The following is a 22,877-nucleotide window of genomic DNA, read 5'->3' as shown; positions in this document are numbered from 1 at the left end:
GTATTTTCAAACTTCAAAAGAGAGCAGTTCGATATTTATTAACCTCTTACCTTATCAACCTCCAGAATAGCCTATTATGTTCTTTTTGAGTCACATCTTCGTTATGCCCTTCCATTCTGGTTGCTTGCTGCGCAACAAAATTTGATCGTATTTTCAAACTTCAAAAGAGAGCAGTTCGATATTTATTAACGGTAGAACTCACTGCTAGAGTTTCTTTAAAATTTTTAAAATACTGACTATTACTTCTTTAATCATTTTTGGATCCGTTTGCTTAATCCGCAAGCACATATATCTGCTGTTCCCGAAAGGCCACCTCACAACTATCCACTTTGGAAAGCGGAGCACGATCTTTATCTGCCAACCCCTAGCTCAGAACTAGTTAAAGGTTCAATACTGTACAGGGTGGACCATTTTGGTTGTTTCTATAGGGTATCTAGGAAACCGTGAGAAATATTCAAATTTTGATACTGCAGTCTCGGGTTCTTTTTTTTGAAAAAATCACAATGCCGCAAACGGATCGTGGCTATCTTGAGCGGTTTCGAAGCTACAGGGGGATTCTCAAATTTTGTACTTTTTGAAGATGTTCGATAGTTTGTTTATTTCAACAACTAGGCAAAAATGAATTAAACATTCTAAAGGCACTTTTCTGTGTAGAATGCAGTGGCGTAGTCAGACTTTCATCTTTTGTTACTCGGCGCGGCCTACTATACTAACTGGATATTTTAAGAAAAATTTGAAATGTTGAGGTAATAGTGAAAATAAATATAGAGTGTTATATATTTTCGAGAAGCCTATGCCAAGCTGAATCAGGAAACTATTTAACAAAACAGAAGTACAGTTAATATCTAAAAAAATATTTTTTTCGAAAAAAGTCTGACTACGCCACTGCATTCTACACAGAAAAGTGCCTTCAGAATGTATAATTCATTTTTGGGTAGTTGCTGAAATAAACAAACTATCGAACACTTTCAAAAAGTACAAAATTTGAGAATCCTCCTGTAGCTTCGAAACCGATCAAAATAGCCACGATACGTTTGCGGCATTGTGATTTTTTCAAAAAAAAGAATAAGCTTTTTACGTCAAGCGCTTTAAGCAGGATCGTGATTAATCCATGACCAGATTTTTCGAAACACCCTGTATACATTTTTAAAAAATCTTAAAATATGTAAAAAAACAAAACAAAATATACCTGTTTAAGCGTTTTTTCGGAAACTTGACCGTTTTTTAAATAAAAAATATTGTAATGTTTGAGAGGTGGTTTCACCCCCTTGGAACTGGAACTTCCAAAAATCCCTTCCTATGTCACTTAAGGATTTTATATATGTTAGTATTAGTATGAAAAAGAAAAAGAAAGAAATAGTGAGAGAAATGTATAAAAAAGACGAAAAAATATTAAACGGCTCAGCCCTCAACAACTCGTAACCAGTGTACACAAGTGCTTGTTGAGGGCTGAGCCGTTTAATCTTTTTTCTTTTTTATACATTTCCCTCACTATTTCTTTCTTTTCCATATTGGTACCACGGCTAAGGGTATTGCGGCGGGTTGCTGTTGGCTACATCTGCGGCTGTTCTGGACGAAACCCACAATCCTGGGCGACTCTGGTTCTTGGCTGCAAATTGGGGCTTTAGGCTCCCGTTTGCTCCTTTTATTTTCCATCTTTTATTTTCGTTTCTTCGTCATTTATTTTCCATCTCCTGGGTTGCACACGGTGCCTCGTTGCATCGTTTGCTTCCTGGTTTTTTGTGTTTTGGGATCGGTTTCTTCGCTTCCTCATTCCTTACCGTACTGATGAAGCCTGAAGGCAGTTACATCAGTTTGCACTAGTGTAGGTGTGGTTGTGTGAGTGTGTGAGCGTGCGTGTCTGCACTAGTGTACACTGGTGTATACGGTTACGAGTTGTTGAGGGCTGAGCCGTTTAATCTTTTTTCTTCTATTAGTATTAGTATAGATTGATAAGGACAAGGACCAAAAATCAATGCTAAAATTGCTGTAAATCGTTACTGTCTTATTCAAAAGGGAATATCTCCAATGAAAATAAAGCTATTGAGATGAAAAAAAAAAAACTCTCGAGAAAAGACGTACCTAGATGATAAAATGATTTTTAAATTTCCTGCGTTGTTATCATATTCCACAGGGTGTTTGAAAGTTTCACCAAAATATCAACATTTTGGTTTTCCTCGTATAATTGGCAGATAGAAAGTTTCATTTTTAATTTAGAAAGAGCTACTAAAAAGTCAAATAATTTAGCTGCAAATTGCTTAAAAAATCATCAAAATCGGCCCACTAAAACAAAATATATTAAACTTTAAATTACATGAATATTTTAAGGTGTGTCCGTTGTACGTGCTGGTGAGTGTAGTTTTATAGTAGTTGGAGTGCAATATCTATAATATTATTTTAAACTTATTAATAGATGTAATATTTGTATCCAGTTTTTTTCTTTAGTGATAAATCTTTTTTCTCGTGACGCAAATTAATGAAAAAACAGAATGCACTAATCCTCAATTACTTACGAAGTGAGCCTAGTATGGCTTCATTCATAAAAAGTAAAATATTATCTTTTACAGTCTTTATTGGACTTATAATACGTTATTGTCACATTGTCAAGATAAAATATGATTTTTGCCTATCTTATGGCAATATAATTGTAATTGGCTTATAAATTCTATACTTCTTATGCCTCAAATCATTTTCCCAATGACTGCTGCACCTAGCTTTCCAAAATATGGGTACGAACACAAAAAAAATATTAACAAAAAACGAATGAAATTAAATTATATTTTATAGAAAATTTATATTTTTTTTTAAATCTATGTTGTTCTTTTTTTTAGATAGTCAATTAAAAAAACCAAATACAAATAATGGAAATCATGTGTCTCCACGGGGAGGTGTACAACATATTAATTTTGGTGAAGACGACCAAATGGTAGGTATAAATTCTAACGTATAGTGGTATTTTTTTTAAATATTTGGTCACTGTATATTATAAAATTATCAATAAGACTTTCAGTTGAAAAAATCTCTAAAAAAATTGAATCGTTAAACATTATTACCTTTATTTTTCGACCACACTGTATATATTTAAAGAAAAATATAACGGAATGAAGAAATTTTTAAACTTGTAATAAGCTTACTGCAAGCTCAATTTTTCTTTATACTGTATCTATTATTTTTTTAGGAAATACAAGGATTTGTATTCAGTAGGTTGAAAAACAACATTTGCTGGTTTTTCTACATTCTAACCATCGGTATACTGAGATTAATTTTTCACTGGTACCCTGTATGGCACTTAAAATCCACACATAACCCTAGCGATCTGCGACGTGCTGAGAAAGTACTAATAACTGTAAGTTTTTTATGTTCTTATTACTTATGTATATTTCAGGAAAAAATTACAATTACAATAATTTTTTTCTAAAAAATTTATCGATCGAAAAAAAAACGGTGTCACGGTAACCTTCGAATCAAGAATCAACGGTATATTCTTTCAAAATAGTCCCTATAAATAATCAAACATTAATAATGTAAAAAAAATCACTTGGAAAAACAAATATATGCATAATTATGGTGACGTTTTTTTTCGATCGTACGGTATACTAAATTTCTGAATTCTATTTTAAGGACAACTATACGGGAAAACTGAAAACGCATTTTGTGAAAAGCGTCAATACCATATCCAGGTAAATCTAACTATACTTTTATAGAAATACATATTTTTATTTTATAAAAATTTTAGTAACAATTTAAATGGAAAAAAAGATGTGGCGAACCTTTTAAAATTCAGACTAGCTCATGGAGAAACTATGGGTAATAATAATTAATAATATTTCGTATAAATAATTAATATATTAACTGTGATATTTTAGAGGAACCTCAAATTAGAGTGATTAAGTGCAAAAAACTGATTTATATTTGGGATGAAATCAGAGGAAATTTTGTGAAATTAGCTGGTCTAGAAAACGGCATTTCCAAGAAAGATTTACACGATTTTATTAAAGGACAATCGAACGACGAACAAATCAGAAAGTAAGGTTGTTTTAGTTTTTTACGCACTTTAAAATTTTCATGTATTTTAAATTCCAATATATTTCATTCTAGTGGACCGATTTTGATGATTTTTTAAACATTTTGTAGCTAAATTATTTGACTTTTTAATCACCTTTTTAAATTAAAAATTAAAACCCTTGTCTGTCTGTTATACGAGGTAAAATAGAATGTTGTCATTTTGGCGAAAGTTTAAAACACTCTGTGAAATTCTTTAACTAAGTAAGGAATTTAAAAACCGCTCTGTGATCAAGATGCATCTTTTGTCGATAATTTGTTTTTTGATTTATCCAATTAGCTTTATTTTTGACGGAGATATTCGCTTCTGAAGAAGACAACAACGATTTACAACAATTTAAACATTACAAACGTGTCTTTGCTTTTGGTTCTAGCAATCAACACACCTCTGAAAGAATGTTTGTTGTCTTTTTAATGTCACTGTCATTGAAAATCTTGTTATTATTTTTTCTTTGGCAGTTATTATTCTAGCAGAGTTAGTTTCAAGCCCAGAATTTGTATTGTTGCATTAATTGGGCATGGTAGAGATCAACTTCTGTACTTAAAACCATCTCTGCTAGAGAAACTGCCAAAAAAATGATAATGTGACTGTTCCAATGACAGTGACATTGACAAACATAATAAACACTAATGCATAGGTGTGTTGATGAGGACCAAAAGCAAAAATATGTTTTTAATGTAAAGAATGGCAGTAAATCATTACTAGTCATCTTTAAAAGCAAGTATCTCCAATAAAAATAAAGCTATTGAGATGAATCAAAAAAGAAACTATCGAAAAAAGATGCATCTTCATGGCAGAGTGATTTTCAAGCTTATTACTTTATTAAACCGTTCCACAGGGTGTTTCAAACTTTCGCCAAAACAACAACTTTTTGTTTTTACCCGTATATAATAGACAGATAGGAACTCTAATTTTTAATTATTAGTGGACGAAAAAAGACAAATAATTTAGCTACATATATACAAATTCGGGTCAGAACGTCCTATGACGTTGTCCGATGCCTAACTTCCACCCTGTGCGATTTTCCCATTGATCTTCGGTCAAATTTTTCTCACTCATCGACCTTCTTATTCCTTCCATCCATGTTTTCTTCGGGACATCCTCTCTTTCGTTTACCAGGTGGTATCCAATGAATGACTTGTTTTGGAATTCTTTCATTGTGCATTCTCTGAACGTGGCCGTATCATATTAATTGTTCACATGCCCTAATTTCCATATTATTGTCTAAAATAAGATTTTCTGTATTGGCTCCAATTGGAAGGTATTTTGTTTTTTTTGTATTTACTGTGAGACCCCATTTAGCATATTCTTCAATTATTTTCAGCACCATATATTCCATGTCATCTTTGTCGTTTACAATTATGGTCGTCCGCAAATTGCAAGGTGTATAGGCATATGTCATTTAGTTCTATACCCATTCCGTTACATTTTCTTTTGCATAGATATAAGGCCCTGGCAATATAAATTTTAAATAGTGTTGGGGATATACAGCAACCCTGTCGGAGCCCTTTAGTGATAGAAATTTCCGCTGAGAGACCGTTGACCGTTTTTATTTGTGATTTTCCTCCATGGTAAAGATTTTGTACAGCTATCAGAGCTGCGTTAATTCTTGATTCGTGCAATACTTCCCATAATTTTATTATTGGCACTGTATCATATGCTTTTTGTAGATCGATGAATGTTATATGAACTTCCTGGTTCATTGCAGATTTCTTCTTCAAAGCAAAGATATTATCTGTACATGATCTTCCGCCTCTGAAACCATTCTGCTCTTCTTCTTCGTAGCTGGAGTATTCCTCTTCAATTAAGTTCCTCAGTATCCTTCGATAGAGGCGACTCATAGTGCTGGTGACCGAAATTCTCCTGTAGTTATTGGGATCCTTCCTTGAACCCTTTTTATATATAGATGAGATATATGCTTTTTTCCACTTTTCAGGTACTGGATGACCATTTAAGCACCGGTTAACTATGTTTGTTGACATTCTAAACAGTTTTTCGCTTCCAGATTTTATGAGTTCCGCATATACTCCCTCTGGGCCACATGCTCTTCCATTCTTTAAAGACATTATAGCGGTTTTTATTTTGTTGGTATTCACGTAGATTTCCTCTCCTTCAATGTTTATTTCTGGCTGTGGCTAAATTTAGCTACAAATTGTTTAAAAAATCATCAAAATCGCTTCACTAATACAAAAAATAATAAGCTTTACAACACATGAAAATTTTAAGGGTCTAGGTATGCATAGATTTATGCATAAAAAATATTTAATTATAGATATAAAAAGTCATGCTTGTTTTTATAGTGTATAGTTAGCTACAAGTAACGTTTTTTTTATAGGCGTATGGTATATGGGACCAACCAAATCATAACTCCACAACAAAGTATTCTGACACTGCTTGCTCTGGAAGCTCTCACTCCGTTTTACATGTTTCAACTATTTAGTTTAATCGTTTGGATAGCTGAGTTCTACTATTACTACGCCATAGCTATTGTTATTATGTCGGTAGCTGGTATAACTACATCAATCATACAAACTAGAAAAGTAAGTACTCGAAAGTCTCTTTCAAATATTATTGTGTTTTAAAAAATGTCTATACCTATGTGGCGGATTCATCTTTCCAAAAAAATCCTTTATGGGTATTTCGCCACTGCACTGAAAGAAAATCTACAAAATAAAATAATTATTTTTTGTAAACACTTCTGCGTTAAACCTAAACGGACGCTGCTTATAAGAAGTTATGTTTACAGTAATACTAATTTGTCTAACAAAGAGACAAAAAAATGTTTAACGTTTCGGAAAGTTATCTCTTTCCGTCGTCGGAAGCAAAAAAATACAAAGAATAAAGAAAAAAAAACTTTTTAAAATATTTAAATTCAACTATTCGAGAACACTTTACTTTTTTAAAACAGATACGTCTACAAGAAACCGTTGACGTTCTGTTAAAATGACATTTTTAACTTGATATTTAAACTTTAAAATTAACAATTTTACTACCTGATAACAATTACTTAATAAGGTAAAACCAAAAAGCTCCAAACTTTATGTATGATTATTTTTAAATTTTACGTATGTTATGTTTATTTATATTGTTGTATCTATTGTTCTTTAAAATCAAAGAAGCGATTGCCATACATTACTAACATCTACAGATGCATGAGCAATACATTTATTTTTATTAGATTGAATTAAAAAAGCTTCTTTTATTTTTGTTTTAGAGGCTATCGCTTCTTTCATTATAATTTTCGCGTTATTAAAATTTATCCTGTGTCCCAAGAATGCTGACAAAACTTAGATTATTTGTGAAAATCTCCCTTTCTTAAATAATCTTTATGTTCTTTAATTCTAACATTTAAGGGCCTAGATGTTTCACCAATTTTGTAGATTTTCTTGCAGTACAGTGGCGAAATACCCATAAAGGATTTTTTTGGAAAAATTATTGTGTTTTATCTTAATTTCAGCTCCAACAAAGACATGTTCTAATTGATTCTAATATATCTATTAGAATATTTACTCTGTCATTTTCTTCATTAAGAGTCTATTACGCTGTACTGTTCGGGTCGCTCTCAGGGGTCGGGTAAAGCGGGTATGTGGCCGAAGGAAATATACAGTACGTCTGTCCCATAGATATGTCCGTTCTGTGGATGTTTTTCGTAAAAAATTAGATGACGCGTCCCATCAATAAAAATTCGACAAATTTGCAAGTAGCCAATAAAATGAGTGGGCGGAGCGATTTGCGGTGACGTACTCGTCAAGTCGACGTATAAAATATATTGCTGTTTATTTAAATGTTTTTTGTCCGCATTCATTTCATAGACACAGATCCAGCAGACGAACTGTATATTATATTTCAGAAATCTGCCCAAGGCTTAGCCCGATCTTGTCGTGTTAAGCCACGTACAAAATTCCAAACACACGTGCTTTGATTAAGGCTTGATTAAGGTTTGCAGGGCTTCAGTATTTGTCATAAAATAGCGAGAAATTTGTTACAAAACCATATAAATTATACAGAGTGTCATTGAAATGGTGTAAAAAATTCGGGGGGTAATGAGTGAGTACTCCCAAAAATAGTAAATAAAGTATAGGGCGGAAATGCATATTATAGTCTGTCCAACGAGAAGATCCTTAACAGTGATAGATGTGTCTGTCATTTTAATTTCAAAGTAGTTTATTTTATTTTACAAAGAAATAAGTTGGTACAACTGGAACGCATAGCAGGAAATATTTAAAATTTGATTGACAAGATGACAAGTGATTACTTCAAAATATTGTGAAAAAAACTGTATAAAACTGAACAAATGTAATCGAGTTATTTTATTTAATGAAAACGGTATGTGTTAATACAAAACAAACAAGAACAAGACACTACATACCAAAAAATATAAAAAGAACTATTTTTTACTTTCAAGCTTTATGAAACTACCCGCATTTATGATTATATTTATCAATATAACTTATGTGCAAATACAAATTTGTAATATTCCACAGGAATAAATAAAACAACATAGGTAAATAAAACAAACTATTTTATTAATAATAACACCTACCAAATTTTATACCTTAAAGGTTGATTAATTAACTTTAATCTTAATTTTTTTAAACCAGTACCTTTTGACATTATTTTTCTGCAGTACTAAAATCCTTTATTTACCTATCGTGTGATGTCGATATTTTACAGCTACTCCAGTTTTTAGTATGTGTTTAGTTTGATCCTTATATACGAGATGCACTTATCTACGACGAGATGGTATACAAACTTTATCGATGGCAACTTCATTGGTGTATAAGACTTTCTGCCTGGGCAGCGTGTATTAACCATAAACTGTGCTCTGGGTTCTACAGTTAATTTTCACTCGATTTTTTCTCCACTTGACTTCAAAAGACACAAAACACACGTAATAATACGAATCAAAATGCATCATCTTCCAAAACGCAGGGTATTCTGTGAGGGTATTTAACAAAAGTTGACACAAAATTATAACCTATAATTTTGCAAGACTTTGACAAGCGTCAAAAATGACAAAAATCTAAAGGCGAGTTCATACGCATCGGCGTCCGTTTGTCGTTCATCGTTCGGTCAAACCAATAAACTTGAAATACGATCTGTCATTTTTTAAATAAACCAATAAAACTAGTTAAAAACAACAAAATGACGACGCATGACGGATTTATATTTAAACCCATCCAATGCCTTCTATTAAAAGATCAGCCTGGGGGCGGACTTTTGTTTACTTCATCAGCTGTACATACTTAGATATTGGGTTAGATTCCGTTTCATATTTTGTCGGTTGATTTTTGGTTTTAACTCTTTGATTTTTGGTATTATTTATTATTGTAGTGCAAAAAACTAATTATTTTGGTGTTGAAGTGACATAAACTACTACCAGATATATGGTCACTCTCGGTTTCGCACAAAAAAATAGAAATTTTAAAAATTACACGTTGTGCAAGTGATTTAACCTAAAAGTGCCCATACATTTTTTACTTATCGTGATTTTTGTGTGTGTTTTTTAAGACTCTAACAATTCATCAATAAAGCTTAAGTGGAGTGTGTTATTGGTGCTATGCCTCATCTTTATTGTGTTCCTGGTGGAAAGGATGGTTACTAAGGATAGTTATTATACGAGGCAGCCTAAAGTGTCCGGAAGAGCAAGAAAAGTGGGTACGAGTTATAAATCAAGAGAATTTTATTGAAAATATCTTTAATAAATTTAAAAATAATATTCTCCCATGATGGTATTAATGAAAACTGGACAATTATGTTTATTTTATTCATATTGTGGAATCTCCACTCCAAGTGTTGCTGGTTCAGCTTCGATAGATTCAAACACGTAAGTAGGTATTATGATCTAGGGAAAAATAAAGAATATGTGTATTAGAGATCATGAAAAAGATTATTATTTTGAGTTCAAATTTTAAAAAGATTTTTGTAAAGACAAGACTGATACAGTTTAAAAAAAGAAGAATGTGTTTTTGTTTGATAATATATAATGTATGTTAAGCATAACATATATTTGTTCAGTAATTTTTAATGAATAGTATTGATTATTTATAATACCAAATTAATATCAAATATTTAAGTGATGGCTGAATACAATATGAATAAAATAACAATAAAATTGGTATATTTGCATAATACAAAATTAAGTTTTAAGAATAAAGGTGTTACTAAAAATACTAAGAAATTCATATTTCTTGGTTTTAATTGGTTTAATGTTATTTACATTTTACGTAAGAATTATACCGTATCATCGAAAAAAATCGGCGTCTAGTTGGCTTGGAAATGAACATCGATGCCATTCCCTAAATAACTGTACACATAAAATAATTAACTAGAATTTTACAATCTTGGAAAATTTGATATTCTTGAACCTTGATTCTAAATATTCTAAATTTTTTGATTTTCTTGGAATTTAGGTTCGGGAAAAACGCTGATTGATTTTTCATTTGGTTTTTCATTATTTTTATTTGGTTTAAAAAAAAACGGTTCGGCTAACATTATAGCCTCCATCAGTGTTGTGTCATATGAAAAAATAGTGTCGAATATAATCCAAAAATTGCATATAAAATATTCACACCACGCACATAATGTTTACTGCGTACTCCATAGTCAATGTAGATAATTTTAGTGTTAAGAATAATAATTTTAAAAAATATGTGGTCATCTTTTGATAAGTTTATATTAGTTTATTAATTGCAGTAAACATTATGAGGTGTGAATTATATTGTATATGTAATTTTTGGATTATATTCGACACTATTTTTTCTCATATGACACAACACTGTGAAGGCTATAGTTAGCCGAAACGTTTTTTTAAACCAAATAAAAATAATGAAAACCCAAATGAAAACTTAATCAGCGTTTTTCCCGAACCTAAAATCCCAAGAAAATCAAAAATTTTAGAATAATTTAACATATAAAATGCCAGCGATCTTCATTTCATAGCCATCGCTGACGCCTTTTTAGATAATATTGTATTATTTGTAAATATAATTTTTCGAACATTGATACTTGCAAAAATATACATATAAATTTTGTGAATGCAAATAATAATACATCACTATTAGTAGATATTAAATGTTTTTGTTAAATTAGATCGATTTTCAAACCCCAAAATTTAAAATATATTTACATTTTACCCATTATCTTATGTACCTATACATTATTTGTACATTGTAAAACATTTGCTGCATTTGTATGGTTCATAGTTTATTTGCCAAAGTATTTATTACTATAAATAGGTATATATGTTGTAGTTATTAACTGTATATTATGTATATTTCATTTAAACTATATCATTTTTAAAATACAAACCAAAAATCTGAGGAATAATTATGTTTTCCATGTATTCTACAACATATTTATTAATCCGTTATATCTAACTAGCGTGACGTCATAAATCTCGCCCGTAGGCTGATCTTTTAATAGAAGGCATTGACCCATCCATAGATAACTTAAAAATTATTAGAAACTTTTTTTAGTAAAATAAATAGATTGGTATGGGACGTCATCTGCTTTTCTTCTGTCATCGTCTGTCGAAATCTTACCTGAGAAAAAAAAACAGAGTTATAAGGGAGTTAGGGGCACAGAAAGGGTGAATTTAAAAAACGGTTGTTTTGAAATTGTAAGCTTAAAAAATGAGATAAGACTTTGAAAAAAAATCCTGTGCCATAAATTTTGACCCTAAATCAAATGGTGATACTGAAAAATTATTTGGAAAAGCGGAAAGGGTAGTTTTTGCAAGGGTAGGGGGTTGTAGGAAAAAGTATGTAGTTTTCAAAAAATGAACGCACGTTGCAAAAAAAATAACCTCAAAAAAGTTATTCACGAAAAAAAAACCTACCCTTGTAAGAACCACCCTTTTCGCTTTTCCAAATAATTTTTTAGTATCACCATTTGATTTAGGGTCAAAATTTATGGCAGAGGATTTTTTTTCGAAATTTTATCTCATTTCTTAAGCCTACAATTTTAAAACAACCAATGTTTTTTAAATTCGCCCTTTTAGTGCCCCTATACCTATAGGAACTTTTTTTACTATTTTTAGGAGTACTATCACCCCCCGATTTTTTTACACCATTTCAATGACACCCTGTATATCACTGTAATTACAAAACTTCAATCTTTTTTTTATAAATTTTGTTTTGTTAGTTTTGTTTGTTTAAATTTCCGTATTGTAACGGAATTTTAAATTATGTCTTTATTTTCGAAAATCAAAATCTTAAAAATAATGAAGTTGTATAAAAATGTGCTACAATACAGATACAGTGTAATCTTTTATCTTTAATTTCCTTCTTCATTTGTGTAAAAATACCTAGCCAGTTTTACATAAAACGTTAAATGCCGAAAGCTTATTTTACTACTTTTTCAGATTAGTAAAATGGACTTTTAAGATCATTTTTTTGCACTTTTTAACAGGTTTTAAGTGAAAATCTTTAATTATTCGTCATATCCTTTTATTTATTAGCCTGATTTTAAATTGTATTATATTATTTTATAAAAAACAATAAAACTAAGCCCCGTATTGTCTTACTGCGAGCATATATAAAATATTATGGCGTCAAAATTCAATAGGCTCGGTGCAGATTAGTATCTTTATTGGTTATTGGGTATTTTTAACAATCCCAATAAATATTTCTGATAATTTGTGCTAATAAACAACTCGTATGACCACTACATATAAACAGAATAATACTTTGATAATACATAATTAATACCCTTAATTATGAAAATAATAGATAATTAACTTTTTAAGGACATGATCTCATATATGTGTCATCATCAAAATCATCATTTGCAACTTATTCGTTTGCCAAAAATAAGCTTTTTACGTCAAGCAGTTTAAGCAGAATCGTGGGTAATCAATTACCCAAACTTTTTTTTTTAATTTCAAAATATGTAAAAATACAAAATAAATTATGCGTGTCCAAGCGTTTTCCCAAAAGACTAACCGTTTTTTAAATAACAAATATTGTAATATTTGAGGGGCGTTTTCACCCCCTTAGAATTCGAGTTTAGAAAAATCCCTTCTTATCGAACCTCTACACCCTAATGTCAATCCGTTTTCTAAAAATCAGCTTTTTACGTCAAGCGCTTTAAGCAGGATCGTGATTAATCAATGACCAGATTGTTCGAAACACCCTGTATACATTTTTAAAAAATCTTAAAATATTTCTTGGCTAATTTTCATACCAATAATACCATGCCAATTAGTTGGCATCAAAAATGTAAAAAGTTTCATGTTTTCAAAAAAAAGATCATAAAATTCGTAAAGCACTCAATTTAGAATAAAATAATCTAAGAATGAAATTATTCTTTTATAAACCTGCATTAAATCAAATTAAAATAGGTATGTAACTTTTTTTTAAATATTAATTAACAGCAATTAGCATTATCATAAATTATAAATAATGTACCAACATATCGAAATAATAATTTCTTTGTTAGTACGGTTTAGAATTCTTAAAATAACAGGCAAAAATAATCCACAATTTACAATAAAATAAAAGTTTCGTTTAAATTTCTTAATCAGCTGATCACTATTAAAGTTCGCAGAAACCCTGGGCTATATTATTACATTACTCTGAGGAAAATAACGAAAATAATCGATATTTTTGACTCCGCCCCGGAAGGTTCACGATTTGTCCTCCAGTTGGCAGCACATTTTGTTTAGTCGATTGGGCAACTTAAGGATATTAGAAGGATATTAGTATAGATAGATTAAAAACGAATTATTAAAGAATTCAAGATATTTTTTAATCGGCGCCTTCGCCATTTCGTCAAGAAAAAAACTATAAGATCTCGTCAACTTTAATTCATATGTCATTTTTTTCAGAATCAAAAAAATCTAAAAGGAACAGTAAGCTCAACATCCACTGTAACGGTAAAAAGAGGCCATGACACGTACGAAGAAATATCAACTCTGGATTTGGTTCCTGGAGATCTCATAGTGATTCCAAAATTAGGATGTGAAATGTACTGTGATGCTGTGCTGTTGTCTGGTAGTGCTATAGTGAACGAAAGTATGCTTACAGGTAAAGATTGAACTAAATAAATAAACATAAAACTCAATCACAGTTATAACTATTTTTTTTAGGCGAATCTGTGCCAGTAACCAAAACTGCATTAGAAAACAACACCTACGTTTACAGTGTAAAAGAAGACGTCAATCATACTCTTTTCTGTGGCACAAAAATTATCCAAACCCGGTCTCAAGGTAAGCACAGAAACTTGTTCCCTAAATTCATTTTTTCTATAAAAATATTTTTTTTTATAATTTAAGGAAAAGATCAAGTGATGGCTGTAGTGATTCGTACTGCATTTCTGACCAGCAAAGGTGAGCTGGTAAGAAGCATTTTGTACCCTCCCCCAGCTGATTTTAAATTTGAAAGAGACAGCTACAAATACATCGGAATTTTAGCTTTTATAGCAGCTATAGGATTCATTTACACCATAGTTTCAAAGGTAAGAAAATTAATATGTCTTTATAAATGTATATATTATGAATCTACATAAAATTTCTTATAAATACTGATATTTTCATAATTTTATAACTATGTTTACTATTTTTTAAAGTCTTTGAAAATGTGTATTTTTTTTTAATTGGGTATTTAATAAATAGCTCAAAAACAAGGGCTCAAAAAAAATATTTTCACAAAACCAAGGTACCTAAGCCTTCAAAGGTGTAAATATTATGAAACTACATGAAATTTCCTACAAATATTTATATTTTCATAATTTTATAACTATGTTTACTGTTTTTCTAAGGCCTTTGAAAATGTGTAAAAAATATTCAAAAATATGGCATTTAATAAATCGCTCAAAAACAAGGGTCCAATAAAATATTTTTTTCACAAAACCAAGGTACCCAAGCCTTCAAAGGTGTAAATATTATGAAACTACATGAAATTTCCTACAAATATTTATATTTTCATAATTTTATAACTATGTTTACTGTTTTTCTAAGGCCTTTGAAAATGTGTAAAAAAATATTCAAAAATTGGGCATTTAATAAATAGCTCAAAAACAAGGGTCCAAAAAAATATTTTTTTCACAAAACCAAGGTACCCAAGCCTTCAAAGGTGTAAATATTATGAAACTACATGAAATTTCCTATAAATATTTATATTTTCATAATTTTATAACTATGTTTACTGTTTTTCTAAGGCCTTTGAAGATGTGTAAAAAAATATTCAAAAATTGGGCATTTAATAAATAGCTCAAAAACAAGGGTCCAAAAAAATATTTTTTTCACAAAACCAAGGTCCCCAAGCCTTCAAAGGTGTAAATATTATGAAACTACATGAAATTTCCTACAAATATTTATATTTTCATAATTTTATAACTATGTTTACTGTTTTTCTAACGCCTTTGAAAATGTGTAAAAAAATATTTAAAAATTGGGCATTTAATAAATAGCTCAAAAACAAGGGTCCAAAAAAATATTTTTTTCACAAAACCAAGGTACCCAAGCCATCAAAGGTGTAAATATTATGAAACTACATGAAATTTCCTACAAATATTTATATTTTCATAATTTTATAACTATGTTTACTGTTTTTCTAAGGCCTTTGAAAATGTGTAAAAAAATATTCAAAAATATGGCATTTAATAAATCGCTCAAAAACAAGGGTCCAATAAAATATTTTTCTCACAAAACCAAGGTACCCAAGCCTTCAAAGGTGTAAATATTATGAAACTACATGAAATTTCCTACAAATATTCATATTTTCATAATTTTATAACTATGTTTACTATTTTTCTAAGGCCTTTGAAAATATGTAAAAAATATTCAAAAATTGAGCATTTAATAAATAGCTCAAAAACAAGGGTTTAAAAAATTACTTTTCTCACAAAACCAAAGCATCTAAGCCTTTAAAGGTGTATATATTCTGAATCTACGTAAAACTTCCTACTAATGCTAATATTTTCATAATTTTACCACTATCTTTACTATTTTTCTGAGACCTTTAAAAATGTGTTAAGAATATTCAAAAATGGGAATCTTCTCAACTTTTTTTATACATAATAAAAATAATAACTATATGTGACAAATAGTACTTCAATAGATAATTTCTATTAATATATTCGAAATTATGATTAGGATAAACGAGCTTAAGTTAAATCATTAATGAATTAATTTTATAACAATCATACTATAATACCTAACACATAGTTTGGTATTAACGTAACCATAAAAGTATTAAAAAAATATTTCTTTACAATAAATCTGTACCTTTGATATTTCAAGTATAGGGTTTATCTTTCTATGATATTGTAGAAGTGTGTTATATAAATAAAAAAAATCACCACTAATAAATTATATCATAAATATCTTTGAATTATTTTAAAATAACCGAGAAAAATTCATTTATTTTATATCAATCAGAATTAAAGTATATTTATTTGAGCTGTCAAAACATTTTCGGGATAATAAATTATACTTATACTAATACAAAAAGTAAATAAATTTAATATCCATAGTACGCGGTCATGTCAATTTAACTAGGAGAACACTAAAAGACTATAATTTTTTCTGATTGTTTTATTTATTTATATAAAAATGTTACTTTCTGCGAGTGGAAAATACAGGGTGATTCTTGAAATTCTCATTTCTTTTAATAAACTTAAGAGATTTTTTTGAGAAATAAATAGTGTTTTTGTGTGTTTTAGGCCCAACGCAATGTGAGTCCTGCCGATATTGCTTTAAAAGCTCTGGACATTATCACTATAGTGATTCCACCAGCTTTACCTGCTGCCATGACAGTTGGAAAACTTTTTGCCATTCAGAGATTGAAAAATAACAGAATCTTCTGCATAAATTCCAGAGTAATCAATGTCACTGGTTCTGTTGACTGTGTTTGTTTTGATAAGGTAATTACCATTGCAAAAATATGTGTATACATATACAGGGTGTTTCAAAACAAATGCGAAAAACTTCAGGGGGTGATTCCTTGTTCAAAATAAAGGGTAGTTTGCTTCATATACGTTGGGTCAAAAGTCAACCAATAGGGAGTTATCGCGGTACCAAGATTTTTTATCTTGAAAACGAAAAGAGATAGACCAATGAAATTTTATGGATGCATTACTGTTATGAAAACACACTTTCTGGTAATTTTCTCTCTTTTTTAAAATGAGTGGAAGGGGTTGAAATAAACTACCCCTATTATACTTGTTAACGAAATTTAAAGAAAAATCTTATCAAACACATGCAAAAAAATGAATTTGGATAGTTTAGTTTGTTTAGAAACTTTTTTATCTCTTGTGTTTTTTTGATAAAACTCATCGATTTGAAATTAAAAAATAAAATGTAAAGCATTACCCCATGTCAGGACAAAAAACATTTTTATTTTTTAATATGTACTTTTTTTATTATTTTGTACTTTCATGAATTAAAAAACAGAATTAAAAATTGTTTGGTAAATAATTTTTAAGAGGTTATCGTTCAGAAGAAAATGTAACGATATTATTACGAAATAAAACTGTTTGACAGCAGCCTACTAGATTCTTTATCCAAAAATGTTTTTTGTCATGAAATGATTGTAATGCTTTACATTTTATTTTTTAATTTCAAATCGGTGAGTTTTACCAAAAAAACACAAGAGATAAAAAAGTGTCTAAACAAACTAAACTATCCAAATATTTTTTTTGCATGTATTTGATAAGATTTTTCTTTAAATTTCGTTAACAAGAATGATAAGGGTAGTTTATTTCAACCCCTTCCACTTATTTTAAAAAAGTGAAAAAAATACCAGAAAGTGTGTTTTCATAACAGTAATGCTTCCAAAAAATTTCATTAGTCTATCTCCTTTCGTTTTCAAGATAAAAAATAAAAACATTATTTTTCCGCCATCTTTGTACCGCGATATCTCCCTAATGGTTGACTTTTGACCCAACGTTTATGAAGCAAACTACCCTTTATTTTGAACAAGGAATCAGCCCCTGAAGTTTTTCGCATTTGTTTTGAAACACCCTGTATACAGGATGGCACCTCTAATACGAAGCGGAAGCTCAAAGGAAAATGACGCTTTGTATTGTCAAGAAATTTTGGGATCATATTTATTGGGTTAAATTAGAGCATCTTATAAATATATATACCGGGTGCGTCTCAAAAGTGGCTCACCCCTATATTTTTTTTAAATTTTTTTAGTTAAAAAAACGAGATTTGGTATGTTAGTATATGACATAAATTAGGATTGACTGACATATTAAATTGTTTTTTGTCACTTCCTGTTTCACCGGAAATTATTCCTGAAGGAGCCTTGGAAAAATAGATTTGATCGTCTAATGTTTTTAATGTCTTGTCCTAGCCAGTTAGATGCTCAAATCGTATTTTTAATCATATCTCATTGTTTTCAAATGGAACAAGGGTTGCTCATTAGCATATTTGTTCAATAATTTAACCTAACCACACACTTGGTATTTCGAGTCAAATTTTCGTTACGAACCATAATTTATAATTTCAAATAAACCATATGCGAAAATGTCAAAAGTTGACATATGATATGTCATTCTATTCAGAGTGTTCTTTGAATAAGAAGACTAAGGAAGGAGCATATCAAAAATCTTAGGTACATCGCGATGGGCCTCAAATATGGCCGACTTAAATTCCGGTTTATCAGTGTCGTTCTAATTTTATTTAAAAAATGTAAAACTATGATGTAGGGTAGACGTGGGGTAGACTCAATAATTTGTTGTTTTATTTTACGTTGTGAATAAATGTTGGTAGTTATTAAAATTGTTATAAAAATATATAATTCTAATAAAAATAGATAAGTTATAATAAGTATTTATTAACACAAACATCCGATACGCTACTGAAGCAGGTAAGTCAAATTAACGTATCTAAATTCTTTGACATCTAATCTTTGACAAGTAATAAATAAAAGCTAAAATGCAAGAAAAATATATAATTTAGTTAATTTAAGTGAATTTCATAAATGATCGGTTTACTACACGTATGTATATTATATAGTCACTTACTAGCGAAAAGTTGTTCCATTATTTCACTCAATTTTTGCCGAGATCTACCGCACGCTACACAACCAACTATTTTAGAGTCTTTTTCGATAAATCGCGATAGTGTCACTGTTAATTTAAGTTCTGTCACAATTTCCATCTAGATTTACTACCTTTATACAACTATCAGTAGTAGAATAAATAATAAATAACATAAAATAAGCTCCGTAAAGACTGACAAATCCACAAAATTTCAAATCAAATTCAAATGTGTCAAATGAATCGTCAAACAGAACTGTCAAGGATCCCCACCCTAGAGAGCTTTTATGGTGGCTTTTCCGTCCACCATGCATGAATACATGGATAGCATTATGCTCCTTCCTTAGTCTTCTTATTCAAAGAGAGTGTTATTTTCTATCGAATAAAGTAAATAAACACCGAGGGTGTCATTTAAAAATCAAAAGTTGTGGTCATTTCCGGTGAAACAGGAAGTGACCAAAAACAATTGAATACGTCAATCAATCCTAATTTATGTCAGATATTAATACAGCAAATCTCGTTTCTAACTAAAAAAATAAAAAAGTTATAGGGGTGAGCCACTTTTGAGACGCACCCGGTATAACTGATTTTAGGATTCTATTAAAAAACATAAAGGTAAATTTCACTAGAAAAGCATATGACCAAAATGTAAGGTTTTCGCCATATTTAACATTTTTAAGAACAAATTTTAAATTTCAATAAAAGCTACCTAAATTTAAATTTTCCCCGTATACCATGTAGCTAAAAAAATCCATTGTACTTTAAATCATATTAAAACTTGACCCGGAAACTTATACAGGGTGGGACAAAATTAATATCAAACATCCGTCACTTTCAAAAGCAAGTTACTCTTTTATTTTAAATTGAACAGCCGGTATATTATTCCCGATATTAAATAGGTACAGAATTTATATCTCTCAAAGTCTAACCCTCAGACAAAGAGTTTCCTAGATATTTTCGCTAATATGATTTAGCATCAGTAGATCTTTATTATTTGATGAAATCTAGGTGGCTCACGGTGGGGTATTAGCATGAAAAAGGTGATCGAAATTTGAAAAAGCAATTGTGTTTAAGATTTCCCAAAAAAAGATAAATGATAAGTTAAATCATCTCTGCCATGAATGGCGTTGCTATGGGTGTGTTTAGTTGCATTCATTTGTTTCAACGAAACGTCAAAGTTGTTACTTCTCACAGATAAGAGGTAAATTTTATGTTTAAAATTATAAATTGTTGTTGTTCTTGTGCTCTTTTTACGTTTATATTATTGTTTTGATTGAAAATGGCTCAGCAAGCTGCAGGTATGTATTCTACAAAAACGTATTATTTATTTTGATATTCTCTATACTAACGATTTTTTTGCAACTAAAAGTTAGGCGTTCAGAAAATTTGATTAAATTTGTGACATTTTTATTATACTTAGAGATTTAGTTGCGCATTTCGAAGAATTCAGCATATTGTCTATATACGTTTTACTTAGTAAACATTGGGCTTTCATACAGTAAAATAAAATACTGCGACTTTTGCGATTTCCTGATAAAATGAGAAAAACATTCTTGGTTTCCTCTAATTTGCCAATCAGTGATATACTAATGCGAGGTGTAAACCGCGATGGCATTGTTGTGTACAAAGCGATCGCATTAGTGCCATTAGCAGTATAGCACAATTTGGCATTAGTAGCGACTTTAGTGGTATGGGCATTGCTCACGGATCAGTCGTAGCATTAGTAGTAGTAGTTGCGATATTACGAGGCATGTTTTTTAAGTAAGTACCGTTTTGGAATTAAAAAAAAACGTGCAAAGATATCGCAATAATTTTATTTTTACATGAAAGCCTGTACTTTAATCTACTTTTTTACATAATTTCCGTGAATATTGAGGTACTTGTCATAACGTGGCACCAGTTTTTCAATACCCTCCTCATAAAATTCTGCCGCCTGACTGGTTAACCACTGTATCACAACTGTTTTGACTTCGTTATCGTCTTGAAGACGCTGACCGCCCAGGTGTTTCTTCAAGTACAGGAATAAATGGTAGTCACTGGGCGCCAGATCAGGGCTGTATGGAGGATGATCTAGAGTTTCCCATTTAAAAGATTTGATGAGATCTTTGGTCCGATTAGCCACATGTGGACGGGCATTGTCATGCAGCAAAACAATACCCTTACTCAACTTGCCACGTCTTTTGTTTTGGATTGCACGGCGCAGATTGTTCAATGTCTCACAATAAGATGCTGCATTGATTGTCTCATTACGAGGCAGAAACTCCACTAGCAATACTCCTTTTCTGTCCCAAAAAACTGTGCACATGATTTTTCGGGCAGAAATTGTTTGCTTAAACTTCACTGTTTTGGGTGATGATGAATGTCGCCATTCCATGGACTGTTGTTTTGATTCTGGTGTGACGTAGGCCACCCATGTTTCGTCACCAGTAACAATTTTGTCTAAAAAATCTTCACCTTCATTGTGGTACTGCTCAAGGAAAGTCAATGCACTGCCTAAACGTTGGGTTTTGTGCAAATTCGTCAACATTTTCGGAACCCAACGTGAACACAATTTCCGGTAATTCAAGTTCTCGGTCACAATGCGATACAAAACACTACGAGAACATTGAAGAAAGTAGTCGCACAATGATGAAATTGTAAAGCGTCTGTTTTCTTTCACCTTTTCGTCCACTTTCTGCACCAAATCTTTATTAACGACCGAAGGACGCCCACTCCGTTCTTCATCATGCACATTTGTGCGGCCATCTTTAAATGCTCTCACCCATTTCCTTACCATTCCATCACTCATAATGTTTTGTCCGTAAACTTCACAGATCTCACGATGAATATCGATCGGTTTTACGCCTTTAGCACTAAGAAATCGTATGACAGCCCGTACTTCACAATCGGCGGGGCTCACGATTGTCGGAGGCATCTTAAACACTCAATAAACAACGTATACAATGAAGAATTAGACTGTACTGGCGTCTGTGCATAGACAAGAGATGTAGGTAACCAGCGCGCATGCGCGGAACGCCGACCGTAGCGCTGCGGCGGCGGAATCGCAAAACGGTACTTACTTAAAAAACATGCCTCGTACTACTGGCACTGACCGTGGAAACACTGGAACAGTGATTTTTCTTTCTTTTTTTAGAATCGACGAATTATCCTTTATTTTGTTCATATTATTTCCTCTTTAATTGAAAATAGCAATAATTTATATAAGGTCTACATAAAATTTCGATCAACTATCAGTGTCAAATACCCCACTGTGTGGCTGTAATATTCCGCCATCCTGTATATACAGTTTTCCTAGCAGCTTAGAAATTTTTGTCTAATAAAAAGAGTTAGAGTTATAATAAACGGTATATTTTATTATTTATAGACGGGAACTTTGACAGAAGACGCATTGGACATGTGGGGTGTCGTACCAGTCAGCAATAAGCAACTAGGTAAACCAATCAAGGACATTTCTCTGTTAGAAAGTACCACAGATGTGTTTAGAGGTATGGCTTCCTGTCACAGTCTGTCTGCAATAGAAGGAGAAATTTGCGGAGATCCTTTGGACGTAAAGGTTCGTTTTGAACATTAATTTTTTTGAAAACAATTTTTTTAAATATTTTTGTTGTGTATCCAGATGTTTGAGTCAACGGGCTGGATATTTGAAGATAACGGTTATCTGGAGGCAAATCCAGACCCTTACACCGCATCCCTTGTTGTCAGATCTCCAGGACTAGATGCAAATAATGTACGTGAATAAATAGTAACGTTTGATCGAAAAAAAAAACGACGTCAAAGACGGCTAGAAAATGACAATCGATGATTCTCTGTCTTTGACACCGTT

The 22,877-nt window shown here is 31.0% G+C and overlaps 1 protein-coding gene across 2 annotated transcripts in view; it reads left to right on the top strand.

The window, feature by feature from the left end:
- Window positions 1-22,877, top strand: part of LOC115885285 (probable cation-transporting ATPase 13A3) — a 45,168-nt gene that overhangs the window by 12,454 nt on the left and 9,837 nt on the right. Inside the window, exons 1-13 of one of the 2 annotated variants that reach the window (XM_030904234.1) lie at window positions 2,692-2,729; window positions 2,832-2,926; window positions 3,179-3,346; window positions 3,622-3,680; window positions 3,737-3,807; window positions 3,867-4,026; window positions 6,399-6,603; window positions 13,893-14,091; window positions 14,154-14,273; window positions 14,340-14,521; window positions 16,730-16,930; window positions 22,419-22,607; window positions 22,671-22,781. In XM_030904234.1, coding sequence (XP_030760094.1) covers window positions 2,726-2,729; window positions 2,832-2,926; window positions 3,179-3,346; window positions 3,622-3,680; window positions 3,737-3,807; window positions 3,867-4,026; window positions 6,399-6,603; window positions 13,893-14,091; window positions 14,154-14,273; window positions 14,340-14,521; window positions 16,730-16,930; window positions 22,419-22,607; window positions 22,671-22,781 — 1,764 coding nt within the window. In that variant the 5' untranslated portion in view covers window positions 2,692-2,725. Of the gene's footprint in view, window positions 1-2,691; window positions 2,730-2,831; window positions 2,927-3,178; window positions 3,347-3,621; window positions 3,681-3,736; window positions 3,808-3,866; window positions 4,027-6,398; window positions 6,604-13,892; window positions 14,092-14,153; window positions 14,274-14,339; window positions 14,522-16,729; window positions 16,931-22,418; window positions 22,608-22,670; window positions 22,782-22,877 lie in introns of those variants that run through there. The other variant, XM_030904174.1, reaches the window with a different exon arrangement.

The sequence above is a fragment of the Sitophilus oryzae genome, unplaced genomic scaffold, assembly GCF_002938485.1.
Source record: "Sitophilus oryzae breed Bouriz unplaced genomic scaffold, Soryzae_2.0 scaffold_1002_pilon_pilon, whole genome shotgun sequence".
NCBI classification, from domain to species: Eukaryota; Metazoa; Arthropoda; class Insecta; order Coleoptera; family Curculionidae; genus Sitophilus; species Sitophilus oryzae.
This window is presented reverse-complemented; position numbering and strand designations above follow the sequence as displayed.